We start from the raw sequence: 15,975 nt of genomic DNA on the forward strand, positions 1-15,975 counted from the left end.
GGCGAGCACATGCACCCTATAGCAAAAACCTCTTCAGAAAAAAAAAAAAAAAAAAAAAAGTCAAGGTTTAAAATAAAATACCCCGAAAGTACATCACTACGTTTTCAAAACATTAAACAACATGGCACTAAAAACTCTAAATTAACGATAGCGTACACTACTACAAGCTCTTGGTGATAAAAACATATGAAAAATTCATTTCACAGTAACTTGTAAGCTCTATTTCTAAGGCAGAATAGGCTTACGCAAAAGTAGACTTGAGTGCTGCAAATAAAGGCTTCGCCCAGCTTACCTCCTGTTTTCTCTGCTGTTATTAAAAAGTTTAATCATGTCAGAGAGAAAGGCTCGGCGAACCTCCATGCTCTCTGGGCACTGGGGAGAATTGCGAAGTAGGGTCGCAATGACTTTTAGTATCTCTGCAAGACAGTTCATAAATAAGTAAAAATCAAAACACAACAAAACATGTATGACAGGAGGTCAGCGGTATGTCGCGATTTCTTTCGTTTCCTGACATAAATGTCTACACAAAGTCTGCTCTTCTGTGTAATTAAAAAAAAAAATCTATCTAAAAAGAATGACAATATATTCATTATGAAGCATTTATAAACAAGAAAGGGATTTTATTCTGTGATTTAAATACGCAAAGTAAGGTTGAATTTTTACTTAAAAGGTTCAAAGAAAACAAGTTAAATTTTAAACATGTTAAATGACGGTAAAACTGCTGACGACTCTCTTTAATTTCTGCCAGTTACATGGATTTTAAAAGCAAGCAAAGATCACTATAATCAAAATCTCTGAGAAAAAGAACAAATTCTCGGGTACCTCAACATAATCTGTGGTATGCACAAAGCTTACTCTTTATCACAGTGAACTGTAAGAACTGTAAGGATTTTCTTTTGTAACTTTCAAAGTAAAATTAGGACAAAAACCCAAAGGAAATTAAAACCTTTCCAATGTCCTTGTTCCCCAGCAAATGCAAACAAAATTGCTACTGTAATGGTCTAAATGTCTAGAACCTAAACTGAAAGAAAACCTTTAAAATATGTACTTTATCCAGAACCTTGCAGATAAGAAACAACAAAAAAGCTGTAAGAGCTGTCGATCTAAATTTAAACTTACACAATACAACCAATTTTACCCAAAGGAAAATGTAGGAACTCTAAACCAGTCCTTTGTCAAGGATTTTAATGATTCTGAAGCAAAAAGTTCAAAACAGTAAATGCGAAGATACTTTTACCATACAATCAATTATATGTGGGGAGCGATTTACGGAACCTTCTAATGAAAAATTGACAATTTCTGTACCTGAACAATGATTACAATATTCATGGGAATCATATCGAAAATAAGATAATAACAACAGCCACTAATTTTGACGATATATTGTCACAAGGCACTGTTTTAAGAAACTACTTATTAATTCATTTATTCCTTCATAAATGAATAAGTATAGGCTATGTTATTCTCATTTTAGATGTAAGAAAACTAAGGCATGAAAATTAAGTAATGTACCCAGAGTCACAGAACTAGGAAGGCATGTGACCAGGAGTTCAACCCAAAGCCTGTTTTCTAACTACCTCCTAACTTTTCTGAGTCAGCACATTACGTATTAGGTAGATAACTACTATGGTTTAAATGGAGCCCCTTTAAAATTCAGATGTTGTCAATGTGATAATATTAAGAGATGAGTCCTTAGAAAGGTGATTAGGCCATAAGGGGTCCTCTCCCATCAGTGGGACTGAGGCATTTGTGAAAGAAGCTTAACAGAGATTTTGGCAAGCTTACTAGGTCGCTCTTTTGCCTCCCTTAAAAATAGAAATAAGCCTTCATCAGAATAAATGCACATGCCCTGATTGTGGACTTCCCAGACTCCAGAACTGTGTGAAAAGAAATTTATATTCTTTATAAATTACCCAGTCTCAGGTTATGTTATAGCAGTACAAGATAGACTAAGACAACCATATATTCTCAAATTCTTACGTCAGTAAGCCATCTTCCCATAACCACATAACACTATATACAATATATAATGCATGTTCATGTGTAATATCTGTAAATTCGTGACTTTCTCTTGTCATTCTTAAAAATAATGACATCATGGGAACCAACAGGTAGTGTGGTGGTTAAGGTGCTGAAGTCCCATATGGCTGACCATGGTTAGAGTCCCAGACACAACAGTTTGAAAATCACACCAGGTGCATGTGCATGAATGTTCAAAGTCTCAAGAGAATGGAGGAGAAGAAACTGCGGTATGGCCATCTCCACTGAGGGAATGATTTCTCATTTTCCCTCTCTCTGTCTCTGTCTTTCTCGTGTGAGCATACACACCCTCTGGCAAAAACGTAAAAAGAAAATAAAAAACTTAAATGCCATCCTATCTCTTTAAAAGCTGAGGAAAATTAAACTTCAGAGCCATGTACTCTTAAAATTAGCACTAAAGTAGAGCAGCACACAAACACCTCACCACACAAAAAACAAATTTTAAAATTCTACAAACCAGGTATTTCAGTGACATGATCTTTTTAGAAAGCAAGATGGAAAACATACTTTGGGGACCAGTGGTGGCGTGGTGGTTGGGGTGCTGGACGCTCCCACATGGCCGACAGGGGTTCGAGTCCTGGACCTGGTGGCTTGCTTTCTCACTTCCTCTCTCTCTCTCTCTCACCCTCTGTCTCTCTCTGGTCAAATTAAAAAATCAATGAATGAATAAATTAAACAAAATAGTTATTTTTAAAAAAACACTTTGTACAAGTACTTTAAGAATTCTAAATATCAGAAAAAAAGACTGTTAAACCTGACTATGATTATAAACAATAAAAAAGATGGATATTCTTCTGCTCCAAATTTGGTATTCTTATATTAACAGGGATTTCAAATGAAAGCCGCCTCCATGGTTCATGTAATACAGACTAACATCACTAAATCAGGTAATCAAAACTTTGCTGAAATATGAATATGCATTAAATCAAGATTTTATGCACGTAATCCTTCAAAACCTTTACATAAGCATTTCCACAAACCTTGAGATCAATGAGAAGTTATATCCAAGTAAAACCAGGATGATGATACTGCCTTTCATGAAACACTCAGCTAACAATCTGCTTCCAACAATACCTGCTTTAGGTTTTTTGCACTCCCTTTTTAAGTAGCAAAACTAAAAAGCATAGTTTTTTAAAAGCACACAAATACATACGCGGGTTTTGTATCTTTACAGTCGAATCGGGATCTGGATGCTGTTTATGTATCACCTGAGTACAAATCTGTTCTATAAGAATCTGTGGAAGTAAAACAATAGATTACATTAGCATAATCACCGTGTTAGGGTCACCATTCATGAACCCATGGGACTAATCCAAGCCAATCAGAAGTCATGGAACTAATCCAAGCCAATCAGAAGTCAGGATACCATCTATTACCAACAGGCTAAATATTCTCTGGGTAGAAGAAAAACAACTACAGCATCGTAACTTTACTTCCACTTAAATATAACGTGAGATGCTTAATAGGCAATACAGTGGAGGGAATATTTAAACAGGGAAAACTATACTGCTCGGTAATTCACTGATAAATGGGTTTTTAAAAACGAAGCCATATATCTAGCATACAAACAGTTTCCTTTTTTTTTTTGTTTTTGGAGAGGTTTTTGCTATAGGGCGCGTGCGCTCGCCAGAAAGACAGAGGGAGACAGAGCGACAGAAAGTGACAAATCACCCCCCAGGGGGGATGGCCACGCCACAATCCCTTCTCCTCCATTCTCTCGGGATCTTGGGCACACACGCACAAGCGCCCGGTGTGAGTTTAAGCCACCAAGTCTGGGACTCGAACCACAGGTGACCACATGGGAGTCCAGAGACATAGCCATTATGCTAACTGCTAGTCCCTTTACAAACAGTTTCTAAATGGTACCTTACAAACCTAAACGATCGTATTTTTATCTAGATCCGGTCAATTCAATTACACAGGCACTTCTGTAATAAGAAGAAAGAGTATTCTAGCAACGTTCCTACCTCGAACAGGACATTGTATGTAGTCATGGTGATTAAATTCGTCTGAAGCATGAGCCTTTCAGCTAGCAGTGAAAACAATCCATGCCCAAGCATGATTTCAGCCTTTCTCCTGCAATTACACAGAAAGCAATCATCAAACGGGGAGTTTTCCGGTGAGCTACTTAACTTTGTCCTCAGGATGGAAGAAACACAGAAAATGTTTTTCACATTGGAAATTCCAAACTCAATTACTCTCCCAATTTGCTTCAACACAGAACTTTTAAGGTTACAAAATCTTTAAGAAGGAAAACGCTGATTAATAATTAAGCATAGTCAAATTAAAAAAAAAAATCACAAGATTGGCTATGCCATGCCACAGCAAAAACCTCCAATATTTTCAGAGCGAGTATTTATCTAACCCTGCTACTCTCTACCAGTACCGAGGAAGCATCTACCGGAGGTGACCACCTTACGTAAGCAGGTAAGTAGGAAAGCACTGGAAGATAATGTAAGAAGATGAACACAATGGAAACACAGACTAAAATTTCCATGGACACATTTAGAAGCTACAGGACCACAGACGTTCACTCGACCCCTGGGAATCAGCCAACCTTTTCTGCAAATATCGGGATAGTAAATATTTAAGGCTTTTTGGACCATAGGGTCTAGGTCACAATTCCATACGGCCCTTATATCGTAAAAGCAGCCATAGACACATCACGAATAAATGATAGCTGTATGTGCCCATAAAATTGCATTTACAGACAGTCAGCTGGACTCCAAAAAAATTAAGTTGACCAACATGTCTCCTGTCCCCCAAATGTTTTTTCATCTTTATTTTTATTTCTTGATATGGTCTCACTATGCCGTAATCTTCCTGCCTCTCTGTCACTGAGACCACAGGTGCAAGTCACTCAGTTTTTAGGAGATGTGAGGAATGGAACCCAGGCCTACCAGGTGGCCTCAGCCTTCCAAGCAGCGGCACGAACTGGCATGTACTAGCACAGCTAGGCCTTCATATGCATAAGTCCTCCCGATACAAGGAACAACGGGTATCTCTTGGGTACCTGCATTCCCCTAAGCACGGGAGCCATGCATACAGCATAACGTGACATGAGCTTTATCGTGCATGGAAGGTAGATGACGTCGCAAGTCACCGACTCCACGTGTCCAATGTCTAGAGTTCAAGTTATCTAAGCTAATTACCACAATTCACTAAAATGTATGAATAATGCAAATAACTTTCATATAAAACAAACTAAATACTCTGGTCCAGCTTTATCTTTTAATTATGTAGTACTGGAATTAAATATATACAGCGCTTTAGGAATAAAAATACTATTTTGAAAGTCTACAAAATTTTACTTACATAAGTAAGGTACCACAGTCCATTTTTAGATGTCATGCATACTCACTTTGGGGCCAGATGTTTTAAAAAATAGCCCATGGCCTTGAGAGCTTGCACTCGGATTCCTTCGCTTTTGGATGCCAGAAGTTTGTAGATAACCCTGGATGAATAAAAACTCAAATTGAACTATTCTGAGCATAATTTTCAAAAGTAAAGATGTGAGATACTTTTCAAAATAATATTCATCTCACCAAATGAGACATTAGAAGTCAATCATTTTAAAATTCAGATTGTAGTACGAAAACTATAAAAGTCAATTAGGACAACACTGACATGTTCGGAAGTTTCTTTTCTTCAGTGATTTAAACTAGGCAAAATAAGAATTGTTTATAAAAGACAGACCAGCAGTTGGTATAATGGCTATGTCACAGGACTCCCATATAGTCAATAGCGGTTTGAGTCCCAGACACGGTGGCTTAGACTCAAACCGGGTACATGTGCATGCGTGCCCAAGATCCCGAGGGGAGAATAGAGGAGAAGGGATTGTGGTGTGGTCATCCCCCCGGGGGGCGATTTCTTGCTTTCTGCCTCTTTGTCTCTCTCTGTCTTGAAATTAAAACAAAAAAAAGAGAAATACCAATTAAGTTTTTGTTGATTTAAAAGCCACAACTACGAAAATTAACACATTAAAGAAAAAACTATGATGGGGACCAGCAGGTGGCATGGTGGTTAAGACTCTGGACACTCCCACGTGGCCGACCACGGTTCGAGTCCTGAACCTGGTGGCTTGCTTTCTCACATTCTCTTTCTCTCTCTGTGTCTCTCTCTGGTCAAATTAAAATAAATGAATGAATGAATAAAAATGAACAATTATTTAAAAAAAAAAAAACTATGCTTGCTGCAGCTTAAATTAACATATATCTGTAGTTAATATCAATGACTTCCTCAAAAGACAAACACCAAATAACATTGCCAAAGTACTTTCAAATACTGTTTCATTAGGATTATTAAGCACAAAAGAACTTCAACTGAATCTATAAATAAACCTAGTATCTATCCTACAATAAATTTTTAAATGTGGAACATCTCAGATCAAAGCCAAATCTAATTAGTCTATCTGCTAAATATAAGCAGTAAATTTTGTAAGTTAACTAGGACTATTTTGCTTTTTGACTAAAGCTCAGTTGCTATTTAAGAAAAAAAAAAAAAACTTCATATATTAAAAGGGTAAAAAGATCTTCCATGAAATTTAAATATTTACCTAATCATAAAAAAATTTTATAAATGAGAATATTTTTATGTAATGTTTTACTCTGATCATATGTTTAAAGAAATGCATATTAGGACCAGTAGTTGGCATAATGGCTATGTCGCTGGACTCCCATGTAGTTCGAGTCCTGAGCCCGGTGGCTTAAACTCACGCTGGGCACATGTGTGTGCATGCCCAAGATCTCGAGAGGAGAATGGAGGAGAAGGGCCTGCGGCGTGGCCATCTCCCCTGGTGGGTGATTTCTCGCTTTCTGTCTCTCTGTCTCTGTCTGTCTTTCTGGCAAGCGCACGTGCCCTATAGCAAAAACCTCTCAAAAAAAAAAAAAAAAAAAAAATAAAAAAAAAAAAAAGGGAAAAAAAAAAAAGAATTAAAAAAAAAGTCAAGGGAAAAAACATCTTCTAGCATTTATTTCCCACAGGACTCAGCAAACTTCTCCGTGAAGAACCAGACAGTGAACATCTTGTGTTTTGCAGCCCCTACCGTCTCTGTTAAAACTCTGACTCTGTTGCTGAAGCAGAAAATTGGTCACGGACAAGTTTAAGAGAACAGGAATGGGTGTGTCCTGACAAAGCTTATTTATGACAATAGGCCATTATCGAAGGGTAAGCAAAAGACAGTAAATGGGAAGGAAGATGACCGAGAGCAAAGGGGAAGGGCAGTCATAAACAGGAAGAAGGCCGCCCGACCCACTACCAAGGAAGAAAAGGGTTGGATACATATTTTATATAACCTGTGGGAAAAACACCATAAGTTGCAATCACTCCCTCCTGTTTTAATAAAGTAGCCGCTGAGAAGAATGAGGCAGTTAGGAAAACTTGTGAGAAATAAAAAGAGGAAAGTCTAACAATGGTAGAAGTGTGCTGACTTGAGATCATGAACTTATTACTGTTTGGACGTACACACTGCTTGATGTTTTTCCCCAGCAGTTGAGAGGGCGCCTACCCAGGCTGACCTAGGGCTAGAATTCTCAGGAGCTGGTAAAATGAGGCAAGGACAAAAACCAGGTCCAGTAATCCACCAGGCTAGGAAGGGTGTGACCCATGGCAAAAGAAGTATGACAAACTGGGATAGAAATACCAACGCCACGACATAAAAGAGATTGAAGAGCCCTGAAAAGGGTGATATTAGGACAATGGAAGGACACGGGCCAGCAGGTCGTGTGGTGGTTAAGTCCCTGGGCTCCCACATGGCTAAGCCTGGTCCGATCCCCTGACCAGCAAGCTTCCTTTCTTACGCCCCCCCATCCTCCCCGCTCTCTCTGGTAAGCACATGTGCCCTACAGCAAACTGAAACACAATCATAAATAAAATTGGGACCAGCAGGTGGCATAATGGTTACATCACTGGAATCCCATGTAGTCAACTGCAGTTCGAGTCCCTGACTCGGCAGCTTAAAATTCACACCAGGTGCGCGTACGTACACGCCCAAAATCCCAAGAGGAGGATAGAAGTGAAAGGACTGCAGTGTGGCCATCCCCCCGGTGGGTGATTTCTCACTTTCTGTCTTTCTCCCTCTGTCTCTGTTATTAGCAAGACAACAGACTAGAACCACTAAGGTATTTTGTTTTTGCTGTCGACGATTATTACGGTTTAAATGTTTGTGTACCCCCAAATTTGTATGTGGAAGCCCTAACTCCCAGTATGGCAGTATTTGGAGATAGACATCACAGCTCGCTCGCTCGCTCTCTCTCTGCCATATGAGGACATGGCAAGAGGAGGATGTCCACAATCCCAAGCAAGAGCCTTGCCAGACACAACCCTGGTGGCACCATGACCCTAGACTTCCTGTCTCAAGGACTAAGAGAAAATAAATTGTTGGCTAACTCGTCTAGTCTATGAGGTTGGTTAAGGAGCCTAGGAAAAATAATACCATGCTGATTGGGAAGTGGGAGGCATATAAAACGGCATTATAAAGGGAGGACACAGACCTCCTACTGGATCCCAGCAGTGCTACTGCTCTAGAACCTGAAGAAAACTCTGATGGGAATCCGACTTCACAGTAACGCAACAACAGCACTTAGGACCGTAATGATGTCTCTGTCTTCATAATTAAACGGGGACACATATTAACACAGGCTCGTCCAAAAAATGTTAATACAGCAAATAAATGGGTCTTAAATCTTAACTCATTTTATAAGATTGAATAACACTTAGGTTTAAGAACCTTCCCCATAGCTCCAAACAGGCCCTCATATTAAATATAATAAAATTCTTGCTAAAACGCTTACCGTAGCCCGTTCCTTTGGTCGAAGGCAGGAATCATAGAGTTAGGGTGTTCAGACATCAATGCGACAAGCAGCTGAAGGACATCCATTAGATTGTCATCCTAGGTTCACCGCAAAAGATTTTAAAAATAGAAAGAGGAAAAACAATAAGTATAGAATGCATCTGTGTAACTCAATACGACATCATCAAAGAGTCAATTTCTTAATCCAAGAAATAACATGCCTCTAATATTACACTGAATCAGAATTTCCTCAAACATACTCTACAGAACAGTGGGTCTAACTTGATAGGTTTGGGGTTTTTTTTGTTTGTTTCTTTGTTTTAAGTTTTTGCCGTAGGGCATATCTGCCGCTTGGAGAGACAGAGATAGATAGTGAGAGGGAAAGTGAAGTCACACACTCCCCCCTCTGAAAGGATGGCCACAGAACAACCCTTTCTCCTCCACTCTACCTCTGGGATTGTAGACATGCACGCACACATGCCTGGCATGACTTCTAAACCATCAGGTCTGGGCCTAGAACTGCAGTCAACCATGTGGGAGTCCATCCCCTTACACACCATGCTACCTGCTAGCCCTAAATTTCTTGTTTGTTTGTTTAAAAGAAGGCTTATAGATCAAAAAGCTGGGGAATAGGAGAGGCTAAGCTGTTCTTATAGGAAGACATAGAAGAGCCTTTACTATGCTAGTGAATGCTGTGAGTCTGGGGGTAGAGGTGAGGGCAAGAGACTACACACACACACACACACACACACACACACACACACACACACATATATATAACTTCCTAAATTTACCTAATCTGGAATATTTTGTCCACTGTGTCTCTTTAGGGAGTCTCTGGGAAATCATAACTGGATAGTTCTCACAAAGCATCTGTTGCTAGTCTTCAAGACAAAGACGATCAATGAACACTTACTGAGTCAGCATACTACAGCACGTGGGCCACTGGGGAACAGTGAGAGAACACGGGCGTAGGAGCCGCCCTCCAGAGCACTTCATGAACGACACCCCCTGCCTGTGCTGGCTATTCCATTTCAGATGCAAGTCATGGGGCCAAGCTGGGCAACATGGACCCAGAAAGGAAGAAAGCAAGCCGCTGTAAGAGGATACTAGCTTGGCTGCCCTAACTTCAGGTTTTCCTTCCTTGCTTTTGAATTGTTCCTGTAGAAGCTACAAGTATATCTAATTTTCAAAACATGAAGTGGATCATCTGCAGCTTCGACACTGAACTCTTGGAAAACTGTTATGTGGAGGGCCTGCAAGACCCCAGAATTAATAGGAAAAAAAGGAGCATCGCTGCAACTTATGGTTTCTCTTAATGAAGAACTTCATTTGGTCCATCGGGGTTGACAGAAAATAAAAGCGCATATAATAAAAGACTAACGAAATTCAACAGAAGACATTCCAACTATTACATTTGGAGGGAGTTATAAACAAAAATAATAAGATACTCCACTCAAAAGGGGAAAAAAGTCATAGTCTCTCATGATTTGGGGTCAGATACGATACAATCAAGAAACTTATATTGGGACCGGCAGTTGATGTAAAGGCTATGTCGCTGGACTCCCATCTAGTGACCATGGTTCAAGTCCTGGACCCAGCAGCTGAAATTCATGCCGGGCACTAGTACATGCAAGCCTAAGATCCTGAGAGGAGAATGGAGGAGAAGGGACTGCAGCGTGACCATCCTCCCTAGGGGGTGATTTCTCTCTTTCTCTCTCTGTCTCTCTCTGTCTGTCTGACGAGCACATGTGCCCTATAGCAAAAACCTCTCCAAAAAAAGAAAACAAAAAGAAAACTTATCATATTCAGCATTCCTTTATGTTTCATTTAACAGAGATACCTCTGATCATTATCTCACCTTATTAATAATTAAAGGCGGCACCATGCCATACTAAAACATATTACCTCACAATAAATACAGGAATGCATATTATCATTTAAATCTTTGAGACATAGAACATTTCATCAATTGCTAAACTTTACTTATTTATACCTTATTTAATTAGAGCAGTTAGTTAGATTACACCTAGATATATGTTTTCCTGGTGCTAAAAACAGAGGGGTGGAGGGGAACAGATATCTCAACCTACTTAATATTCAACCTCTCTGTCAAGCATGTAACTAAATCCTATTGCAGATGAGTTAACTTAATAAAATAATTGTACATGCAAAATCAGTGGGAAGACTATGTAATGAGTTTTGAAATCCAATCATTTTTAGTCGTTTTCATGACCTATTTTTTCCAATTGTCACCCTGGTTCCTGAAAATACAATGAAGCTATGATCTGGTATACTTTATTATTAATTCAATGACCTCTGATTTTAACACTAGGTAAAGCCTTTCATGATCATTCTCAGAGCCATCTTCTGGATATTTAAATGAAGGTTTCTAAGATTTCATTCCTAAACGCATTTACTCCCTATTAGAATAAGATCTTAGTGAAAATTGTTTTAACATTTATAAAATTCCATAGTTCACCTTCAAAAACTATTTCAAAATATGAAATTCAAACGTTACCTCATGCATAGTCAGTAGATAATTAAGAATGGCTTGTAGTTCATCTTCCTTTACTCCAGAATCCTTTAAAAACATAACACAAGTGTCTTATGGTTACATATAAGATTTGTTTTTTTAGTTCTTGCTGTAGAGCATGTATACCCACCAGTGAAAACCAGAGAGAGACAGAGAGAGAGAAAGTGAGGATGACCACACGAGGACGGCCATGCGACAGTCCCTTCTCCTGCAGTCCCTGTCTATGGATTTGGGGCACACACCACATGTGTCTGGTGTGTCTTTCTACTTCCTGCTCTGGGACTTAAACTATGACATCATCAATATGGGATCCAGTCACCTAACCACCGCATAATCAGGTGGCCCAAAAATAAAATTTTTAAGACAAATTATACACATAAATTTGTCGAGTTGGTCAAATGCTATACGTATGAAAAGATAATATAACACGAGATCTAAATTTAAGTTCGAGGAAGCACTAAAGACACACAGATGTCTTTAGAGATGATGGAAAAGTCAAGAGGCTTGACGCGAGCATCTTGTTGCAGCACTTACATGATAACCTAGTTAGTGTAACTACACAATCCTGAAGGAAGCAAAAAGAAGTACCGATAAATAAAAGTAATATTCACAGCTACCACTCCTCTAAATATAGAAGATTAGTTATCTACTTAAAATGAAATTTGGAGGATACGACGAGTAGTTTCTAAAATTACCAAGTAAAAATGTCAGGTCCCTAAAAAAACTGAGTAGTAATTTCACTGTGGAAAAACGCTGCACTTTTTTTTTTTTTTTTTTTTTTTTGGTTATACAGTGTGGGCACTCACTGGAAAGACAGAGAGAGACAGAGAGACAGAAAGTGAGAAATCACCCCCCAGGGGGATGGCCACACTGCAATCCCTTCTCCTCTATTCTCCTCTCGGGATCTTGGGCATGCACGCACATGCGCCCGGCATGAGTTTAAGCCACCGGGTCCATGACTTGAACCGTGGTCGACTACATGGGAGTCCAGCGACATAGCCATTACACTAACTGCTGGTCCCGACGCTACACTTTTAAATATGAAGTCACGATGAAAATTTTCAACCAGGGGCTGCAAGATGGCATTGATTACATCACTAGACTCCCACATGAATGACCACCGTTTGAGTCCCAGACCTGGTGGCTTGAAAATCATTCCAGGTGTGAGTGTGCACGTGCCCAACATGCAGGGAGGGGGATGGGAAGGGATTGCAGTGTGGCCATCCCCTTAGGGGGCAATTTCTCACTTTCCTCCTCATTGTCTCTGTCTCTCTCCAGCGAGCACACAGACCCTAAGGCAAAAACCTAAAAAAAAAAAAAAAAATTCTTTTTCAACCTACTTTGTTAATAAATAAAGCACAATCGCACAATCTCTAAAGAATGAAAAAAAAAAAGTCAAAAGAAATGAGAAAGAAAACAAATGAGAGAGAGAAAACAGAAACAAAAAAGCATACTTAGGAAACAACAGAAAAGAACTATTCAAAGGATACTTCTTTTAGTGAATGGAAATAAGGCATCTGTGCCTCAGCGTGTAAGGAAAGTTAGATACACTTGCAATAATTTTATGTGACAGCTAAGAAAGCATTATAAATGTAAAGACTGAAAATCAAAATGCTATAGGAAAATACTGAATAAAAACACGGGCAGTAATACATTTATATATTGCTATCTTATAAAACCAAAATATTTCTAAAACTAATATTAAACTTTAATTTACCTACAACAGACTGACAAGAAACAAAACGTGGTCATTACTAAAGGCTGATACACACCTTCAGGTACACTTATAGATTTATACTATTTACTAAAATCTGAGTCAGGTACAAGAAGCCCTCTAAAAATCAAACTTTCTTTGGGTGCTCTGTGGACGACTGCAACATGAGGCCAAGAACAGCACCGAGCGCTTAACGGAACTCGGCAAATACTGGCTGGATGAAAGGAGGAATATACGTGAGCAGCTACAGAAATCAACACGATGTATAATTACAATGATTCATCTCTAATTCAACAATAATTTAAATCCACTCATGCCCAAAGAACAACAACAGAAAAGAAACAAAAATCTTTCAAAGGATGAAAATTTTATGAGGGTAACCCTCATAACAAGCCAAGAAAAAAATCAGCCAAGATTATACTTGTGTGAAACCACAGGCTACAGATGCTACAGGCTGAGACAGATGAACTCACCTTCATCACCAGCTGTTTAATGAACATCAACAAGAAGGCGCGGAGAGACAGCATTTCTTTCTGATTAGGTCGTGGTCCATCTTTAAAAAAAGACACACGTGCTCTTAGTGTTTCCAAGACTTCAAAGCTGTCTAAGTATAACACTGTCATTCCCAACAGCGTTTCCACCCATTTCTAAGAAATACAAAGGTCTGGGACCAGCAGTTGACGTAACGGTTATGTCACTAGACTCTTATGTAGTTGACCGTGGTTCGCGTCCCGGACCCGGTGGCTTAAACTCACACCAAGGGCATGTGCGTGCGTGCCCAAGATCCCAAGAGGGGAATGGAGGAGAAGGGATTGCGGAGTGGTCATTCTCCCGAGGGGTGATTTCTCGTTTTCTGTCTCTCTGTCACTCTCTGTCTTTCTGGACAGCTCACGTGCCCTGTAACAAAAACCTCTCAAAAAAAAAAAGAAAAGAAATATAAACATCAGTCTTACAAACACGTTCGCCCTTTTACACCTGTAGTAAGAGAAGTGTCCTATAAGGCGTGCGACTGTGCACATCATATTCCGAATGGACAGAATATGTTGAAGCTACAATCAAGCTTGTACTTTGAATAGGAAAAAGAATTTCTAAAACATAAAAGATGACAAACGATGTCTTCAATAATCTGCATTCGTATTTTGTTTTCAAGGATTCTGAGTTTCCAGAAGGTGGTGAAGGAAAATCGCACCCTGACCGTTAGTAGTATATGTGAACTCAGCACAAAGGATATTTGTCCTACTGTTACTATGGAGCAATCAGATACGCCAATTCGAAGCGCATGCCTCACCGCAGTGTCACTCACGGAGAGCACAGACGTTGGCGGACTACCTCTGACATTGCCCTCTCTGCTCAGAAAGCCCGTGGTCACACGTGGCTCACATTAAGTCCATTTTCATGTCTCAGACATAAAATCGCCAAGTGGAAAGCTTCTGAAACTGAACACCCACTGTTCTGAGACCCTAAGGCAGGTACCTGATGGCCTCGTGTATTCTACAATTTTTCCCCCACTAATCACTATTTACGGCTCGTTCCCAGACCACCCAAGCACAGGACCACCATGACCCCCAAACGGATCAACGCAAATAGGGAGAAAATTGTTAAAAATGTCTTCCACATGATGATTCCTAGGCAAACAAAAGACTACCAAGTGAGACAATAACCACGATGATTCCGGATCTCTCATTGGAAGTACGACACTTTCCCAAGGTCTCTAGTCAGTTATTAAATGAAGGCCACAGTTAAAACTAGCACCCTGGACGATCCGCAACGCACCTGGGACACCATGACACAGGCCTCCAGAAACTCCGACCTGGTTCTGGACCGCCACAACCCTCTCAGCTGAAATAAACCACGTCACTTCCTGTGTCCTCACAGCTTGGTCAGGTATCAATATATCATACTCTCTGAGAATATACCAGGTTTATTTTGGGAGTGATATGGGTCCGGTAGGTGGCGTGGTGGTTAAGGTGCTGGTGGTTAAATTCGCGTCTCAGACCCGGTCGGTAGCCTGCTTTGTCACTCTCACTCTCTTTCGCTCTCTCTCTGGTCAAATTGAATAATAATTATAAAATTAAATTAAATTAAGAATTCATTTAAGGAATAAAGACAGTGATAAGAGCAAGTGTTGTACAAATATGAAACCTTGGCTTTGTCAGTCACTGCACAAGCAAAGCCTTTGACGACAATCAGGACGCGTGTTGTCTGACTCCCCATCATCTAGGTCCTCATTTCAAGCAATAATCCTTCATTTGAATCAAGGGCCTGAACCCACCCTCACTCTCAGAGCCCGCGCTTCAATGTGGGAGTGCCTCGGGTCTGGGCAGTCAGAACGGTAACTGCCAGAGACCGGCCCATGGAGGAAGCAGAGAGATTTTTGCTGGAAATACTTGACACGAGCAGGTGCTCTTCTGCTGGATTTAAACAAGTGACGAGGTGAAGGGGGCTTACCTGCTTGCTACTACAAAGGGAGAGAATATTTCAAATCAGGCAACACAGAAGAACTGGTAACCGTAGGGACAAAGTAGGTCCCGCAGCCCTGTTCTGAACTCCTGGACCACGTGGTACCTACGACTGCCGGCTTGCATGCACTAATTCCCTTCTTTGACAACAACCAGTTGGAGGCAGGTTTAGCAACAGTTACAACTAAAAGAGCCACCACCAGGGCCAGTTGGTGACATGGTGGTTAAGGCAGCTGGATCCCACCTGGCCAACTGCGCGGTTCGAGTCCTGAACCCAGCAGCTTGTGCACTTGTGCCCAAAATGCTGAGAAGGAAACGGAGGAGAAGGGATTGCGGTGTGGCTGTCACCCCGGGAGTGGGTTCTACTATCCCTCACCCCACCTCAGCAAGCACATAACAGAGAAAGAACCACCATGTGCCAAAAGCTTTATTTCTT

The 15,975-nt window shown here is 40.2% G+C and overlaps 1 protein-coding gene across 1 annotated transcript in view; it reads right to left on the minus strand.

Annotated features, from left to right (window-relative positions):
- The window catches only part of LOC102501723 (lipopolysaccharide-responsive and beige-like anchor protein), a gene marked incomplete at its 3' end in the record, with an annotated part of 350,771 nt that overhangs the window by 200,824 nt on the left and 133,972 nt on the right, over positions 1-15,975 (minus strand). Inside the window, 7 exon segments of the mRNA XM_027775072.1 lie at positions 293-416; positions 3,194-3,275; positions 4,008-4,116; positions 5,402-5,494; positions 8,832-8,929; positions 11,352-11,414; positions 13,554-13,633. Coding sequence (XP_027630873.1) covers positions 293-416; positions 3,194-3,275; positions 4,008-4,116; positions 5,402-5,494; positions 8,832-8,929; positions 11,352-11,414; positions 13,554-13,633 — 649 coding nt within the window.

Source organism: Tupaia chinensis, unplaced genomic scaffold (assembly GCF_000334495.1).
Source record: "Tupaia chinensis unplaced genomic scaffold, TupChi_1.0 Scaffold000521_1, whole genome shotgun sequence".
NCBI lineage: Eukaryota > Metazoa > Chordata > Mammalia > Scandentia > Tupaiidae > Tupaia > Tupaia belangeri.